Consider the following 19,048-nt stretch of genomic DNA (forward strand, 5'->3'; position numbering starts at 1 on the left):
ACAATGTGTCATTAACAATTTTCAAAACATGTATAAAATAGCAACATAATACTAATAAAATCAGTATTATTTTTAATCAAACAAGTAAAATTCAAATATGATTAACAAATCAAAATATTTCATGAATATCGTTATTCTACGATAAATTAACAACATACATAAATCAAACTCATCGTATGATTACAAAAACAAAATGTTCCATTGATATAGGGTAAATTCACAACACCCATCTAAACATAACAATGTCATTCTACACAATAATTTCTTCATAAAAAACAATGCATGTGCATGCCTAGCTACCACCACCAAGATCATCCTCATGATCATCTTGACCATCCTCATTACTCTGATCCACATCATCACCAACACCGCAACTATCATCATCATCTCCTCCTTCACCACCATCATCCTCATCCTCATCCTCATCATCTCCTGATATATGTTGAACATAATTTGGATCATCGTCTTGGCAATCATTACCTATAGCATTCTGACAAAAAAAATCAATATTACATGTTAATATTAATTACATAACACAACGCATGTTTTTGTTATACAATGTTAACCATAAAATGAGGTAAGATATAATATCTAATAGTACTAAAAAATAAAATGAAAATATGGTTTAAAAGTATATTGGAAATCCAACTAAGATTACATACCATAGAGTCCATCCAAACAACAAATTCAACCCATCTCTTTTGCTGCAGCACCTCCTTTTCCAAATGATTTGGAGCTCTTCCATATTTTAGTTCCTATCAATCAGTAAATAGGGAGAAATTAGATAACAATGACTTTCTTCTAGTACAAAATTTATTAAAAAAATATCACATGTTTAATATACTTACAAAGGTTGTTATCAGTGCTTTTAAACCTTTCTGGCCACTACGATGAGTGACTTTTGTCTTGGTTAACCTCGCCTTGGATGCCTTGTCCTTAAACATAAACCAATTCAATTTATTTTCACACAAATACATGTCTAAGATACTTATAAGTATTAATACATTCTAAATAATGTTTAATGAAAAATTCAATACTTGAATGCTCTCATTGCCAGCTTTTCTTTGTGCATCCAACTTCTCATATGATTTTACAAGTTCTTTCAATACTTTAAAAGGTATGTCAATAGGTCTTTGTTTCAGTCTTTGATCTTGAGGCATTTTTTTAATTTTTCTTGTTTGGTTAAAAAATTTGGTAAAAAAAAACCGAACAAGTAATTCACATCAATGGCATGGGGACTCTATGGATATGTGTAAAAAAATGGCTATAAAGAAAACATCCAAAAAACATATGAGCTCTCCCTTTGATGGTCACTTGGGGCATATGGCTGGAAAGGAACAACTCCATTTTCGAAAATCAAGGACAATCCTTTCTCAAAGTCCTTCCTAATATTTGCTCCTTTATCCTATCCTTTTTTCCTTTATCCTATCCTTTTTTCCTTTATACTATTCTTTTTTCCTTTATCCTATCCTTGAGATGTTGTTTATGCATACATTCTTTCTCTATGCTCGGCTAAATGCAGTATTGGAGTTTATCTCCCTAGTAATCTCTTTAGCTAAATTTCTGCAGTCTGGGTCAGAGAGGAAATGGTTGTTGCTTAGTACATTTCAGTCTCAATGGCCATTATTCCCCATTAAGATAGTCTCCCACTAAACCTTGATTTGATCCCATATGCCAAATGGAAAAACAATAGTCATTGGTCCATTCATCCATATTATTTCCTAAACCTTTGTAATTCCTTTTGCTACATCCATCCCTTCATGTCATCTTGGACTTCATTGTATAAGCTCTAGTAATCCTATTCTAGGGAAGCCCCCTTGAGGCAGAGGAAAGCCAACATAAACAGACTGAGAGCATCAAAATCAAACCACTAAAGACAATGAAATCAAAAGGGTAATGAAATCAAAAGGGTGGCAAGTACAGGATTTTTTTCTTCCAGTTCCTTGAAAGAATTTATGCAGAAAATTTAAGAAGTATCATGTCAATGACAGAACAAGTGAAGGACAAGAAGTTGCCAAAAAGGTTGTTCTGCTACCACCAAGACATGGCTGAATGTACGTTCAACAAAAAATTACAATAGTCCTGAAGAAGCTTAAAGAATATAAAGCAACAGATACTAGTAACTAGAAAACTTGAGGTTACTATAGAATAACAGCTGCTGCTCTAAATTGAATGAAGTGGCAGAGAAAATAGAATTGGATATCCTTTCATACAAAAAGTTTGTAGAAAGGTTGTAGGTGAAACAGAAGTTGAAACAAATATTACAATGAAGTATTTTCAATGATGTTAAAGGACGATTTTATATTTAAAAATTAAAATAATATAATACTATACCACTTGAAGTGACACAGAATCCCATATGCCAAATGGAAAAACAATAGTCATTGGTCCATTCATCCATCTTATTTCCTAAACCTTTGTAATTCCTTTTTCTACAGCCATCACTTCATTTCATCTTGGACTTCATTGTATAAGCTCTAGTAATCATATTCTAGGGAAGCCCCCTTGTGGCAGAAGAAAACCAGCATAAACAGACTGACAGCGTCAAAATCAAACTACTAAAGACAATGAAATCAAAAGGGTGGCAAGTACAAGATTTTTTCTTCCAGTTCCTTGAAAGAATTTATGAAGAAAATTTTAAGAAGTATCATGTCAATGACAGAACTAGTGAAGGACAAGAAGTTGCCAAAGAGGTTGTTCTGCTACCACCAAGACATGGCTGAATGTACGTTTAACAAAAATTACAATAGTGGTGCAGAAGCTTAAAGAATATAAAGCAACAGATACTAGTAACTAGAAAACTTGAGGTGACTACAGAATAACAGCTGCTGCTCTAAAATGAATGCAGTGGCAGAGAAAATAGAATTGGATATCCTTTCATACAAAAAGATATGTAGAAAGGTTGTAGGTGAAACAGAAGTTGAAACAAATATTACAATAAATTATTTTCAATGATGTTAGAGGACAATTTTATATTTAAAAATTAAAATAATATAATACTATACCACTTGAAGTGACGCAGAAGAATCCCATATGCCAAATGGAAAAACAATAGTCATTGGTCCATTCATCCATCTTATTTCCTAAACCTTTGTAATTCCTTTTGCTACAGCCATCCCTTCATTTCATCTTGGACTTCATTGTATAAGCTCTAGTAATCCTATTCTAGGGAAGCCCCCTTGTGGCAGAGGAAAACCAACATAAACCGACTGACAGCGTCAAAATCAAACCACTAAAGACAATGAAATCAAAAGAGTGGCAAGTACAGGATTTTTTCTTCCAGTTCCTTGAAAGAATTTAAGAAATATCATGTCAATGACAGAACTAGTGAAGGACAAGAAGTTGCCAAAGAGGTTGTTCTGCTACCACCAAGACATGGCTGAATGCACGTTTAACAAAAATTACAATAGTGCTAAAGAAGCTTAAAGAATATAAAGTAACAGATACTAGTAACTATAAAACTTAAGGTGACTATAGAATAACAGCTGCTGCTCTAAAATGAATGCAGTGGCAGAGAAAATAGAATTGGATATCCTTTCATACAAAAAGATATGTAGAAAGGTTGTAGGTGAAACAGAAGTTGAAACAAATATTACAATGAATTATTTTCAATGATGTTAAAGGACGATTTTATATTTAAAAATTAAAATAATATAATACTATACCACTTGAAGTGACGCAGAAGAATTCCAGCCTCCACTGTAGATATAGAAAGCACTGTAGAAACAGATGCTATAGCTTCCTTTTGACGTTGAAGAATGTCTTCCTCGCTTAAAATAGTGTAGTTCGACTGCAAAGTAACAAAATTTAACAAAGTAATAATTTTCACATCACGTTAAAGAGAGAAATTAAAGCTCGATTTGCACAATTGTTCATTTCATATCTTCATAATACTTTAAGCCAACCCATACCTAGGCTAGCTAGCATTTTGAAAACAAATAAATAAACCCTTTCAAGGGGCCAACACAAGAATTATATTTTTCCTTCTAATTTTGGAAAAGATAAATAGATAAATATTTATTAAACCCATTACTTCTCATGGATAAGAAATATTAGGCATTGAAGACAATCATTTTTAAAAAATGACAGCATATTTTCAATTATGAAATCAATTTAATAAGATAGATGGAAAACTTCCCCTCAAATGAAGGTATGCAGCAAAACTCCAACCATGGACAGCTCATTTAAAAATTCATCCCACAAAGTTGTTTCATTCAAGCTTCAAACAAATCTTTAAGTTCCTTTTTGAGTATAGTCAATGACCTTGGTGACCATTTAATTTTAGAGAAAATGAAAAAGATTTTAAATAAAAATAAATTGATTGGACTGCTATTTTATAAACTTAAATCCTCTCAGTTTTACACCGTGCAGAAACATTCCTATTTCAAAAACCCCACCTTTTTCAACTTTTTAGTTTCTCATCATTACATCCTCCCAAAAAAGCATGATCTCAGAATAAAGCATGATCTTAATCAAATCCTTCAGCTACTTGTTCATTAGTCATCCACCAGAATTTAAATTGTTCATCTTCTACACATTATTTTTGCATTGTGTGAAGCAAATCAATAGATGCATTGTAAGGTTGGCTAACACAATGTCCTTTTATTCATTTAGCAACCAGTTAACTTTAGCCTTTAGGGAAAGGAAAAAATTTTAAAGAAAAATAATTGATTGAACTGCCATTTAATAAAACTCAAACCCTCTAAGCTTTACTCCAATTCAGGTGCAATGTACAGAGCAGGTACAGAAATCTTCTCAGCATTGCCCTGATAAACTGATGCAATAAATTTCAAGGTAATCCAAGCAAATATTTTAGTACCATGCATATTTGGTGCTTGAAATCAATACGCTTGGGGAAAGCAACTAATGTTGGATAGGTTTAAAAACCAGCCTTTACAATAACGTATTAATTGGTTGACAAGGCATTTTAAGCCAAAGAGATGGTTGACAAAGCATTTTAAGCCAGTGAACATAATTGCTTGTGAGGGAGAAGAAAGGATTGAGAGGTATGAAGTTACAGGAAAATGGAGAGCTAGAGTGACTATGGTAGGATTTAGTGTATATCATCTCAGTGCTAATGTTAAGGACACGGTTAAATCTTTGCTCTGTTAATCATATTACAATAGCTATAAGACTAAGGAAGAAGGAGGAGCTATGTATTTACTATTTTGGATGGTTGGACAAAATTCTCATTGCAACATCTGCTTGGCATTGAGAGGCAACGACTATAAGAATGTTCTTGTACAAGAATTTGTTATAATTTATCAATACCATTGTTGAAACTGCATGTGACTTTCATGTGTGTCAGGGAAGAGTTCAGAAACCTGACACAATAACTTATTATAGGGGTAAAAGATGAAACTAATTTAAGGAAACAATGGTTTTTACCTATCCTGTTCAATCAGGGATAAGATAGTTATTCGTTTGTATTTTGCTTCTTTATCCAGGTAGACAAGAAAATGCTAAGGCTTGCTAAAATCAATGATATTCCTGCCTACACAGTGGGTAATTGGATAGAGATAGTTACTATTTAACTTTCAGGAACTTATACTTCACTAGCTAAAAAGTTTTGGATTTTTTTTTTCTTATGACCTTGAGTACAGAGTCTCATAATCAACTAGAAGAAAAATCAAGTCTATCTTTCAATTTCTTGAACCAGGACTATATCACGGATATTGCAGCAATAAAAGAAATAATTCCAGTCTATAGAAAGGTAGCATAGTAATAACATACTTGAGTTTTCAGGGTGCTTCAAACAATCTCGTCCTAAAGATAGGATTCCAGGTTGTTTGCAGATTTTAATTGGTGAGGTTTGCTCTAATTTTGGAACTTTGTTGGCTCTGCTGTAGGTATCATTTTGCCCCAAATCTTCGCCAAGCCTTTTTCATGGACTCACTAAAGGACTCTCATTTTCTGCATCCTTCATATGAGTAAACCTTCGACCCAGCACTAGTTTTCAATACAAACTTTCAAAGAGAGAAACTGGCAGTTTGGAGCAGGTTACAAGACCTCCTTCTACAATGAACAGAGATGACCCCGGAATGTGGCAAAAGTTCTCCCCTTCAGCCGGTGCTAAAGAAAACAAAGAGCTTCTCTCTGAAATCTCTAACGGCGTGCTTGGATGGCCTAATCTGACCAAAACTACAAAAATGTACCATGAGTTTTCCTCTACGTTGTTATATTGTGAAGGATAGTGTTTCCCTCAATTAGTAGGGTCTATGACATGCTACGGCGTCGTGCCTTGCGTCCTGATTCAATCAAAATGTTTGTGCTCGATGAAGCAGATGAAATGCTATCACGTGGATTTAAGGACCATGTAACATCAAAGTTCCAGCTATTATTATTCATGAATCTTGAATTTCTGCTTGAGGCATTTTTAATGTGAAATTCTCCTACTTTGGGTTCAATTTTTTATTTTACTCTTATCAGATATATGATATCTTTCAATTGCTACCTTCAAATCTCCAAGTTGGTGTTTTCTCGGCTACCATGCCTCCTGAAGCTTTGGAGATTACTAGGAAGTTCATGAATAATCCAGTCAGGATTCTTGTCAAAAGAGACGAGCTTACCCTGGAGGGTATCAAACAGTTCTATGTCAATGTAGAACGTGAGGACTGGAAGCTTGATACACTGTGTGACTTATACGAAACTTTGGCAATCACACAGAGTGTGATTTTTATCAATACCAGAAGAAAGGTAGATATGCTCACAGATCAAATGCGAGCTCGGGATCATACAGTGTCTGCAACCCATGGTGACATGGATCAGAACACAAGAGACATCATCATGAGGGAATTTAGGTCTGGATCTTCTCGAGTGTTGATCACCACTGACCTATTGGCCCGAGGTATTGATGTACAACAAGTGTCTCTTGTTATCAACTATGACTTACCAGCACAGCCTGAAAACTACCTCCACCGTATTGGTCGTAGTGGACGATTTGGTAGAAAGGGTGTGGCCATCAACTTTATTACCAAGGATGATGAGAGAATGCTGCAGGACATCCAGAGATTCTATAATGTGGTAGTTGAAGAATTGCCGAATAATGTTGCTGATTTAATATAAATGTTTTGCAGAAGCAACCCATATGTACGGTGCAGTGTGCAGTGAGTTGAGTACACTTTATCTTTTGGGTTGAAAACTCTTCCTCCCTCGTGACTCTGAAAATTGTTAACTACTATTTTGTGTGGTGGAGTAATGTATTACTTGGACCTTTAGTAACTGTATTGTTTTGTTGTAATCTCATATGAGAGGGAGCCATTTTAAGCTCTTTTCTTGCCCTCTCAAGGTCTTTACAAGTCAGTACTCATAATATGAGCCTGAGAGAGTGTAACTTCTCAAAGAGTTTACAAGTTAATATGCATAATATGTCGTTGAGAGAGTGTACCCTCTCAAAGTTTTTGTAACTTAATATGCTTAATATGAGGTTGAGAGAGTGTAGTGAGTGAATATTCTGCAATCTGTCATTCATAGTACCCTCTCAAATTTTTTGTAACTTAATATGCTTAATATGAGGTTGAGAGAGTGTAGTGAGTGAATATTCTGCAATCTGTCATTCATATTTCGATCTTTTATGGATCCGACTGGTTAGAACATGTGTGTTTTTTTTTTATCATTGTACAACTGTCTTGTTTAGGCATCTTGATTAAGCATGCCTTTTGCAGCTATTGTCTGTATATGTATTTTAATGCAAGGTAATATTCCTGAAGAGTAATTGCTGAAATCTATCTCATATCTTTATCGACATGCCACATAAGTGACTGCAATCATAGACTATTAATTCTTATATTGCCGGTCCTATTAATTCTTATACTGCTGTCTCGTAAGTTGCATGGTACACGTTTCAGTTTAACTCATGCGATGAGATACCAATGTGTTCTTTAATCATCATATTGAGGTCAAGTACGAGAAGAAGACTGAGTGAAATACCTGTGGATTTAGTAGTATGTCGAATTGAATTTTGACGGTTGAATTTTTGTTGAACTTCAAGGTCGTTGAACTTGAATTTGAATTCGAACCAGGGGAGTTGGTGACTTAGGCTATTACAAGGTTGTATAAACCACTTATGCTGTGATGTGGTGACTGGTTATATTTTTGACTGTTGTAACTGCTCAATGACCTTCTCCATCTTAGAAAGAATTGTTCAAGTTGGTGCATCCACATTGCCTCCCAGAAGAAAACTTCCTGATTTGAATATCTATGTTGCCTCTGTTTTTTGGGAATCTTAACATTGCATGTTATATCTTGATGCATTGGTCCTTTTCAAGCTAACCGTTCCAATAGCCCCTGCTTCCTGATCCATTAGTTTTGACTTCTCCAGACACTAAAGAGCATTAACGATTCTATTCCATTACACAAAGATGAGCTGGAAGGGAAAACCCTTCGGAGCATAGTATTTCATGTTGAGGTATCAAATTCTTGGTTCCATGGAAATAGAAATCGCATGAAGATATCTACGAACCACTCGAACATCAAAAATGTTCAGTCTCAAAACTCTGAAGTAAATTTGTAAAGAATGTAGCATTAGCTTTCTTGGCTTAGTGAAATCCCTAATTTTCTATCCTATTTGCCTGTCTTAAAAATCTCACGAAAACCTATAAAGATTGTGCCATTGTGTACGCTTAGCCTCTAAAAGCCCTAGCTTTCTATCTTCTTCTGTGTAATTTGAATAGAACACCATAAAATACCAGAATTATCAATTCTCGTTCTCCAAAACTTTTAAATGTGCGGAACTGAGACATAAATCATTCAATCAAACCACTCGAAATGCATCTGAATGCTGATCCATTAACTTAAAGAACTTCTTCCCAAACTCTGCCATTTTTTAAACAAAATTTTGAGCACAACCTTGTCTAGTCCATTTATAGAGAGCGTTAGTTTATGAAATCTGGCCTGTAAGCCAAAATAGAGTCAAAATTTTCCATTGAAAGCTCAGAATAACTGAACCAGAAATAACCCTTGTGAAATTTGCTGCTTAAAACATTGTTTTGAGCATGGCCTCTTTCTTCAGATTTATTTTAGATAATATGGTAGCTTATTTAATGAAATATTTCCAGAAAGTTGAAATATGGCAAATTTTTCCAATCAAGAACTCTAAATAATTTCATTAGGACAAGGCGTAGAGGATTCATGACGGCAACAAGAAAATAATGGCGCTTTGCAATTTTAGCACTCTCTTGCAGAAAAATACCTTTTTCTGAAATCGTTTTGACCACGAAGAAACGCAGATGAACTGTTGGAAGTCGTGCAGAGAGAGATCTGGTGGCTCGTGGATCGATTTTGGGGCAATGTTTATGCGATTGCAAACCATGATTGTTCATATGCGAGCTACTGAGCTCGTTGAGAGGGATACACGCAATGGCACCAAACTACCAAGAGGATTTGAATTTAAAGGCGGGATAGAATATCTACCGTCCGATCATGTCATCAACGGTCATATATTTGTGTTTCAGTAAAACGGATTTTCAAAGAATTTGAAATATTATACATTTTATAGAATTCGAAATATTATACATTATATTATTTAAGCTGAATAATAGTTTTACTTTGGAAAAATAATTGGGCACATCAAATAAAATATTGATGCGACCGACATAGAACTCCTAAACAATAATGCACCCTTCTCTTACTCCGAAACAATAATGCACCCTTCTCTAGCTGATGTGTCAATGCTTTCTTTGAAGTGGAACTTAAAGAATTAAGTAATTATTCATTATTATATTGGGATTTTATATAAATTAATTGATTATTTATTAATGTTAATTTCATTTTATAATTTTATAGTAATTTTTAATAGATTTTTGTTAAAGATAATTATTTGAGCTATTATTGTATCAAGATTTTTGTTGTGTCTTTTATTATTATATTTTAATCCACTTTAAACATGCTCAAAATATGTTTTCATCTTCATTTGTGGAGATTATCTACTTGCATATTCAAAAAGTTTTGATGTAGTTTTTGCCTTGAAAAATGATTATTGTGATTGTAATGGTGAGAAATTATTCTATAAACAGTGTTAAGTGTTATTTAGAATAAATGAGAAATTCTTTTTGAATATATAAGACTAATCTTTGAGAGAATAGATATATATTCCCTAATTAGCACATAAACAAGGGGTTAATCTTGCATTTAGTGCTTTATCTCTGTAGAGTTTCGCTAAACAAAGGGAATACCTCCTCCTGCATGACTTCGATTGTCCCTCCCTCTTACAGGATTGCAAAGCATTAAGAATTGAATCTTCTTTATTTTAAAGATGTAGTCTTGTCGAATATACCAAAAACATAGTAGGATTCTTTCATTATTGACAAAATCAAGCACATGTGCAAGGGAAGTATTCATCTATGGATGGTTAACAAGTTCATTAATAACTACAAGCAAACGCTTCAAACTATGTATTTAATGATCTCTAGTCATCATCTAAAGAGTTCAAGAATCAAATCAATTCCAACCTAAGTTCTAAGTATATGGTAAACCTCTACTCTAGAGGTTCTATTATTGTAAAATTTCACAACTATGGAAGTTGTGGCAAGGTCTCAAAGGAGGGACTTTCTTTTTGGGGCAAAACTAACCTTTTTTCAAAAGATAGTTTCTATAATTGAATCCATCTTCAATATCCATTTCTTTATCCCCACTCTGCCGGATTTGAATATTGAATCCCCCCTACTTATTTTGGGATGAGATGATCTTTCAAAAGCCAACATAAATATATTGGGGACTTACAACAATATACAAACTAAGCAAGGAAGGGTATACACACATGTGTTAGAATTTGAATTGAAGTTGACTTGAGCAAAGGTATAACAATGCATATTTAATTAAATATTGGTGATTTTAACAACCACGTCCATTAGATTAAAATAATGATACTTTATGTGTATCTATATGCAAAGACAAAATACTTGAAAGGCACCTTCCCAACAACAAAGGTCATTATAAGAAAAATGGAAAAATAACAAGTTGATGGGTGGTATGATTGAATGAAGAATCAAAGGGCAAGAAAGAAGAGATATCCAAGTTTAGTCCTAATAAAAGATTTTATGGCCCCTTCCAAGGAGTGCGTTATTAAGAGGGACACAAACATGATCATGGAGTCTGTGCTAAAGTCTTATGGGAGAAATAGGAAGCATGTGAATGAGATATTATGGATTTCAAAAGAGAAATCATGTTATTCAATCCAATAGAAGCAAGGGGATTGGTGCTACTTGAGACTCCATAAGCTCTAAATCAATTGGTGAAAGCAAGAAGTCTAAAAGATAAATGCAAAGAAAGGAATATCCATCTATGTACAAATCTACAATAAATAAATTCAAAATTATACAGTGTTTCCATATAGACAATGTTAGGTCCCTATAACACTAGTGATTCCCCCATTACTAGTGTCATTGTGGCCCTTACTGTTATTGTTGTGTCCTTATTGTCCCCATATTGTTATTATTGTGCCCCATAGAAGCCCACTATTGTTATTTTTGTGCCCTTATATTATTATTGTTATGTTGACTTTGATTATATTGTGACCTCTTAGACTCCTATATATAGAAATGAGGCTTTGTCATTTGTATCATCCAATAATTGTTCTTTTGTGTAATGTAAAGGAGGTTGCCCCCTCGAAGAGGCTGATTTCTAAGTTGTTGATCTATCTTTTCTATCTTTTTGTGAGTTGGTTTCATAACAGACAACCTAGGTTCGAACCCTAAAAAGTGTAGGGTCTTTGTGAGTGTTTGTGAGGGAATGTGTTTGACATCACATAATTGGATTCCCTTCATCATCAAAGAGACATGTGTCCCAAAAGTCAATTTGGTGTAAGTGGATGTTAATATGATACATTGTATATTTTCTGAGGGTAGTAGCACAATTGGAAAAAAGCATGTTGGCAAGCCCTTGTGTATCCAAGTGATCGAAAGTTCAATCCCCCAGACATATCTCACCAATTGAACTTAAAAAAAATATGATACATTGTATATTGCAAAGCCATTAAGTTAAGTAATGACCTTGGCTAACCCAAATATTTAATTAGAATTTAAGCTCAGACACAACATTAGAAATGAAACCTTCACTCTAGATCTAAGGATATAGGGGTCAACATTGGATATTGGATACAAGACAAGGTGATCAAATGTATCTCTTGGACTAGCATTTTTTACAAAGGAATACAAATTTTAATGCTTATATTAACATGTATGTATAATATAATAATGAAATAGTCACTCTTTAGTTCATGGATAAAAGTGTTGGTGTGGAAGGAAATCTCGAGGGATGTGTCACTATAGTCATAAAAATTGCATTTATTGTGGCACATGGAGAACTTATTAATTGGGTGTAGCTTTAAAAATGGATAGGAGTGTTATCCTCCCCACCTAACTGCAATTCCCACAAATGACATATTTAGTGATTAATGAGTATATTGTTGTGATAATTTTGAACCCTGTGTTAAGAAATCCCTATGCAATCCAATTTAACTTAGGTACCATCCTCAAAATGAGGAGAAGTCATTTGTGGGTTTCCTTAGAATGTGTATTTCAAGGAAGAATGTGTACTTTGTCGATATGTTGAAAGGTTTTACGGTCTTTGTGTTTTAGTGTACCATGTCATGTTTGGCATTGAGCGTTGGGTGTGTTGGAAGCCAACTCTTGGTAAACTCAAATACACTTGTCCTAAGGAGGGTGTTGGGGTTTTAAGGTTCTCTAGTTGTAAAAGCTTTCAAAGTCAATGTTTTTCATCCTCTTCTTGCATATTGCAGCCTCAAGGCCATTCGATGAGTTGGTGGTCATGCTTAAGGTTTTCATCCTATTCTTGCATTGTGCTTAAGGTTGATTGGTACCTTGTTCCATGAATTATGATCAACTTTGGGTCCTCTTTCAGTAGACACCTCGTAGCCACAGTATTAAAGGCAACATATTGGTTTCCTTTACTAATTTTAGCTTGTAATAAATTTATATGTAATGGTTGTCACACGCGTTCATATACAACTACTTCATAACAAAGCTAACACAAGCACTTCTACACATGCCTACATCACATCACAGAGGAGGAATCAATCAATATTATTCAATATCCCGCATTCGAGTATCCCTCCTTTGAGGATTCAATCCAACATTTATGGAGATCAGGTCATCCATTTACAATAACTAGCTTTGCCATATAGCATGTTCATATTCCTATTGTCATGGCCGAAAGTACCACCGACATATATCTTATGCAATACGAATAAATAATTAGAACGCCTCAATGGATGCAATTGATCCTATAATGCATAATGCATATATTAGATAACCCGAACCATAGGCTCTACCGTTTCAAAACAAAATCATTTATCATACATAATCAATAATCCGTCTGCCACAGTTGCATGACACGTTAACATGTGTATCTTAGGGATTATGCACAATTAATCAGAAGCGCAGCATTGGATGCATAGCACAAATAACTTGTACCATAGTTTATACAGTCGAGCCTTAACCACAGTTAACAAATTTGCATAGCGGCTCAAGCACGACTATTCACTATCTTAACAAAAGACAGGTTAACACCAATTCTACATAAGATCCACATACTGTGACTGTAATTAGAATTTCATTTATGTGCATCCATAAAATCATCTCATTAACGCCACATGCAGTGCATTTAAAACTTAAGAAAATTCTCTCATATGCTAAGGAATTTATAACATAGAGGGTAAGAAACCAACATACAGAACAATCCACGCAAGTGAGTCAAACTAGATCAAAAGAGAGAACGACACTTGGAAAACAGAGCACCGCTACCCAACCTAGAAATGACTCTTCAGTTCACCATCGAGTCGAGGTTCTTGCCATGGATCAACCGCCTCCAATTGATCTATGCAATGGGTATTTAATACCTTCTTTCATGATATGGTTTCCATTAGCGGTGTCTCGCTTTTATGGATCTTTTTATCCATTTGCGTAGGCTTATCTCATAAAAGCTCACCTTTCTCTCCCATGAGGATTTTCCTCATAGAAGATTGCCTTTCTCTCCCGCGCAACTTTTATGTTTTTCTCAATGTATATTTATCTCCAATCCATCCAACTTATCTAGAATTAAATCGAGAAGCTTTACCATGAAAGAATTATCCTTTCCCATTCACCAATGTGATTTGGCAAGAATCTCATCTCTTGGTGTCTCGCTTTTCCAAGTGATTAATTTATTAATAATGTATTTACTTTTTATATTACACATCATACCTAGATTTTCTCAGCTTAGGTTTTCAAAGTTTGACACACAAGGGAGGGGTGTTACATTTTGGATCCCTCTCTTTCCTTAAGATCCCTCCAACTGCAGCTAGAGTTCTTAGATGACTGTAAGGAGGAAGCCCCTATTGGAAAGGGACAGACAGTTTGAAGGTGTCTATCTTGTTGGTAATTCCTATATCGAAAAGTTGTATTTTCATAGTCCAGGGGTTGGGAATTCACAATTCCCATCCACTTGAGCTCAATTTTATCTCGCAAAACTTCATTGGGATCTACCTAAACACATATACAAACATAGGTGAAAATGCCTTTCAAAAGTCTTTCCCTGTCTACTTTGACGAATCTTCCAATAAAATTGCCCACTTTTTCTAAGAGATCTAGATGGCTAAAGTGAATGGGAAAACTAGGAATCTTACCCATACTAGAGTAGTCATCGGCAACATAGTGAGAGGATTGAAGTTGGGAAACCATGGCTTCACTAGAAGACCAACTCATCCCCAAAACCATGGACCTTGGTCAAGGATTTTTTTCTTATCCTCAAGACATTTGAAGATCACCACAAAAAAACATGGGTCTACATCCACCCAAACCGGCGTTCATCCAATCCTATCATAATCGAACAGAAAAACGCTACTTTTTCAATAGAAAATGGGGAATAAAAGTATCACCCAAGGATAATGACCATCGCATCAAGCGCTCAGTCATAAGGGAGGAGCAATAATTTGACAATCACATGTCCTTGATTTCTGTTGATTTAACTCTAAACACTCACATAATATTCTCTTGCTTAGTGAATTAAACACCACTGCATGGAATGGACGAGGATTGAGTCGAACCTTGGATGAAGCCCACTTCATTCTCATCTAAACACAAAACTATATATACGTCAAAGCTATTACAATAGATTCTGACTGTCAACACCTCGAGGTTCTATTTATATGTGGCTACCTTTTATGGTTACTATTGAATGTGTGATTGGCAATAGTAATGGCAACTTAGGGCTGCCAAATTTCCTTCGATTCCCTCACTACATCCTAACGCAAATAGTTGTTCAATGCCTTGGTTGTCTTTCAAAACTGGTAGGTAGTGTCTTCTTTGATATTTCTCGATGGTTTTAATTCCACTACAATCACAACTTTCATTTACATAAACTTCGTGTTTTCGCACGAGCGACGATTGTTCCAAGGTGAAATGTCACTTGGATGTTTTCAATGTTGTTGACCCATCATAACTAACTAACGGATATGCCCATTACAATTTTATACCACCCCATTATCAATATAAATTATGCATGGGAACCAATTAAAGCATCTTTTCACATTAATTTTATATGAGCATGAGAACATGTGTTAACAAGCAGCCCATAAAGCCTCATTTTGAATGCCATAGTCACTTAGAAGGAATTCCTCTTGTAGTAGCATCCTCCCTACTAAACTTTGCTAGTGCTAACATTAGAACCACCATTACAACAAGATATCTTTCTAGTGTTGACAACACCATTATAGTAAGATACCTCAAGAGAGACAGAAAATTTAAAAAGTATGATAGTAATACGTATCCAGAAGATGGTATTGAAACTAGTAATTGTTCACAAATCCATAAGATTGTAAGGTCATTCTCATTATCATAATCATTGTCATCATCATCACCATCATCCTTGTCGTTGTTATTGCCATCATTACATTATCATCATAATCACCATTCATGCCATCATCATCATCATTATGGACATTGTTTGCAATTGTTCATAATTGTAGATGTTGTAAGAAATATCATCAACCCAAAAAATGTGATCAGTGCTAGAAAAGGGTTGTTTAGGACACATTGATATACATAAGAGAAATAACAACTCTATTTTTGACAGATGATCGATGATGATGATGATCACCACCATTATCATCGTCATTGTCATTTTTATCATCCCCATCATCATCATTAATGTAATTTCTATCGACATTGTTGTAATCATGCATCATCATCATTCATGCCATTATTGTTTTTGATGATGACCTAGATGAAAATGATGATCATGAAACCAAAGATAATGCTTATGATTATGACAATGACAACATCTAAAATTGGGAAGATTCGCCAACGTCATTAGCATCGTCATCATCATAATCATTGCCATCATCATCATTGTCATTGTAAGCATTATCGTCTTTATCATCATAATCACAATTCATGTCATCGCCATCATCTTCATTTTCATCATTGTCAATATTATTGACATTGTCATCAATTGTTCATAATTGTCAATGCCATAAGGAATATCATCAATGCAGAAAATATGATGAGTGTTGGAAAAGGGATGCAAAAGCGAACATAGAAATGGGGGCAACAATAGAAGTAAAATTGGATGAAAAGTGGATACAACATAAGTAGGTGCACAACAACATGAAAAACCTGACACAAAAGTGGATGCAAAAGTAGATGCAGTTGTCAATGCAAACTTGGATGCAAACATGAAGGCAAAAGTGGAAGCAAACATGGGTCCAATGGTAGGTGTAAAACTTGGCACAAATTGTGGTGAAACAAATGTGGATGCAACAACGGAAACAAAAGTATATGCAAAAATGGATGAAACAAAATTGGATGCAATAGGGGATGCAAACGTGGAAGCAAATGTGGTTGCAATGGTAGGCGCAAGATATGGTGCAACAAAAGTGGATGTAACAATAGACAAAAAATATGCAAAATAAGATGCAAAAATGGATGTAAAAGTGGAAGCAAACATTGATGCAACAGGCAAAACAAAATTGGATGCAAAAAATGGATATAATGTAAGTAGATGCAAAAGTAGATACAAAACGAGATGCAAAACCCAATGCATAAACCTGACATAAAAGTGGATGCAAAAATAGATTCAATATTTGATGCAAAAGAGGATGTGAACATGGATGCAAAATTGGAAGCAAACGTGGATACAATAGTGAGTGCAAAACATGGTGCAAATTGTAGCATAACAAAAGTGGATGTAATGATAGATGCAAAAAAAGAATCAAAGTATGATGCAAATGAAGATGTAAAAAGGGATGAAAAAAGTGAAATTTAAAATGGGTGCAACAGTGGATGCAAAATTGTGTGCAAAAGTGGATGCAATAGAAGTCGATGCAAAAGTAGATGCAAAACGAGACACAAAACCCGATGCAAATCCCGGTCCAAAATTGGATACAAAAAGGGATGCAAAAATAGATGTAGTAGTTGATGAAAACCTAGACGCAAATGAGGATGCAAACGTGGATGAAAAATTATAATCAAAAGTGGCTGAAAAAGGAGGTGCCAAACTAGGCGCTAATTGTGGCACAAAAATATTAGCTGCAATAGTGGGTACAATAATAGATGCAAAAGAGGATGTAAATATGGATGCCAAACAAGAGGGAAAAGTGGATGCAACAAAAGTAGATGCAAAATTTTATGCAAAACTAGACACAAAACACGATGTAAAACTTGGCTCAAAAGGGATGCACAAATGGATGAAAAAATGGATGCAAAAAATGATTTAAAAAAGGATGCAAAAAAGGATGCAAAAAAGGATGCAAAAGTCGATGCAAAAGTTGATGCAAGTGTAGGTGCAAAAAGTGGATGCAAATGAGGATGCAAAAGTATGTCAAACAAAATTAGGTTCCAAACTTGATGCAAAACCTGGAACAAAACCTAGTGTAAAGCATGACACAAAACTTGGCATAAAATTTGGTGCAAAACGTGGTGCAAAACCTATTGCAATACTTGGTGCTAAACTTGGTGTAATATTTGGTGCAAAACTTGATGCAAATTTTGTGTCAACTTTTGCACCATATTTGATAAATGGATGCAAATAGCACCAAAAATGGGCTCTAGATGCAAAAAAAGAAGTAAAAAGGGACGCTAATCGCTGGTTTTGTTGTAGTGTTTCTCTCTTCCTTCTCAATACCAACCATTTCAATGGGGTCATTCCTCTTAGCTTCAATATTCTCACACCGTTAACAAAGCTGGATATGAGTAGCAAAGACTTCTCAGGGAATTTCCCTACTGTGGTTATGGAACTACAGAGTCTGGTGTATTTGGATCTAAGATTCAATTTCTTTATAGGTCTTATTCCTGCAGAGCTCTTCAACAAGAAGGAGATGGATGTTATCTTTGTGAACAATAACTATTTTGAAGATAATATTCTAGACAACATGGGGAACTGTCCAATCTTTGTGGTGAGCTTTGCCAATAACAAGTTGACTGGAAGCATTCCTAGTAGTGTTGGCAACATGGCCCAGAGGTTGAACAAGGTGTTGTTTCTCAACAATGCACTGTCTGGATTCTTTCTAGAGGAAACAAGGATGTTGGATCAACTCAATGTGTTGGATGTGAGATTTAATCACATAGGAGGTCAGGTTCCATTATCTCTTAGCTATCTTGGTAACATTGAGCAGCTCATTCTGGCTCATAATGAATTCTATGGATCCATTCCTGATGTGATTTTCTCTATAAGGATCCTCCATAACCTTACTGTTTCCTACAATTATTACATAGCAAAGCATGCAAACTACCTCTCACTTCCAAGCAGGGGAGTGCCATTTGATGATTCACATAACTACATTCCACATCGTCCTCTTTAGTGATAATAACAAGTATGTGCTGCATTTCGTGCCCAACAAAAGACTTGTATTGATATGTCGTTTTCTCATCTACACTGTACTCTACCATATCCCAATTTATGACCACCACAATCACCTTCGCCTAGACCTCTTCAAGTACCTACTGTTAGACATTCTTCACCACCATCTCTTGTTTCTCTCATAGTACCTGCATTCAGATATGCATCCTGATTCCCCACCACCTCATGTTCCTCTTGCAATTCCTACAATCAGATA

General features: G+C 35.0%; 2 protein-coding genes and 1 pseudogene across 3 annotated transcripts; 2 read left to right on the forward strand and 1 right to left on the reverse strand.

The window, feature by feature from the left end:
• Positions 1-201: 201 nt before the first annotated feature.
• LOC149187811 (uncharacterized) lies at positions 202-9,320 on the reverse strand. Its single transcript, XM_089409772.1, has 6 exons — positions 9,191-9,320; positions 7,930-8,082; positions 3,666-3,790; positions 849-935; positions 663-755; positions 202-490 (listed from the first exon to the last, which is right to left on the reverse strand). Exons 1-6 carry the CDS (start codon positions 9,318-9,320, stop codon positions 293-295), a joined length of 786 nt encoding a protein of 261 aa, XP_089265898.1. The 3' UTR covers positions 202-292.
• Positions 6,021-7,250, forward strand: LOC149187812 (eukaryotic initiation factor 4A-6-like; annotated as a pseudogene). The gene is made up of 3 exons (XR_016256031.1): positions 6,021-6,151; positions 6,214-6,316; positions 6,430-7,250. The product of XR_016256031.1 is annotated as a eukaryotic initiation factor 4A-6-like (transcript).
• An 8,861-nt stretch (positions 9,321-18,181) lies between the features above and the next one.
• On the forward strand, positions 18,182-18,793 carry LOC149187813 (uncharacterized protein At4g06744-like). The gene has a single exon (XM_089409773.1). It carries the CDS (start codon positions 18,182-18,184, stop codon positions 18,791-18,793), a length of 612 nt encoding a protein of 203 aa, XP_089265899.1.
• Positions 18,794-19,048: the final 255 nt, after the last annotated feature.

The sequence above is a fragment of the Pinus tabuliformis genome, chromosome 3_1 (genome assembly GCF_031772625.1).
Source record: "Pinus tabuliformis cultivar Carrire ecotype Pingquan chromosome 3_1, CPIR1, whole genome shotgun sequence".
Taxonomy (NCBI): Eukaryota; Viridiplantae; Streptophyta; class Pinopsida; order Pinales; family Pinaceae; genus Pinus; species Pinus tabuliformis.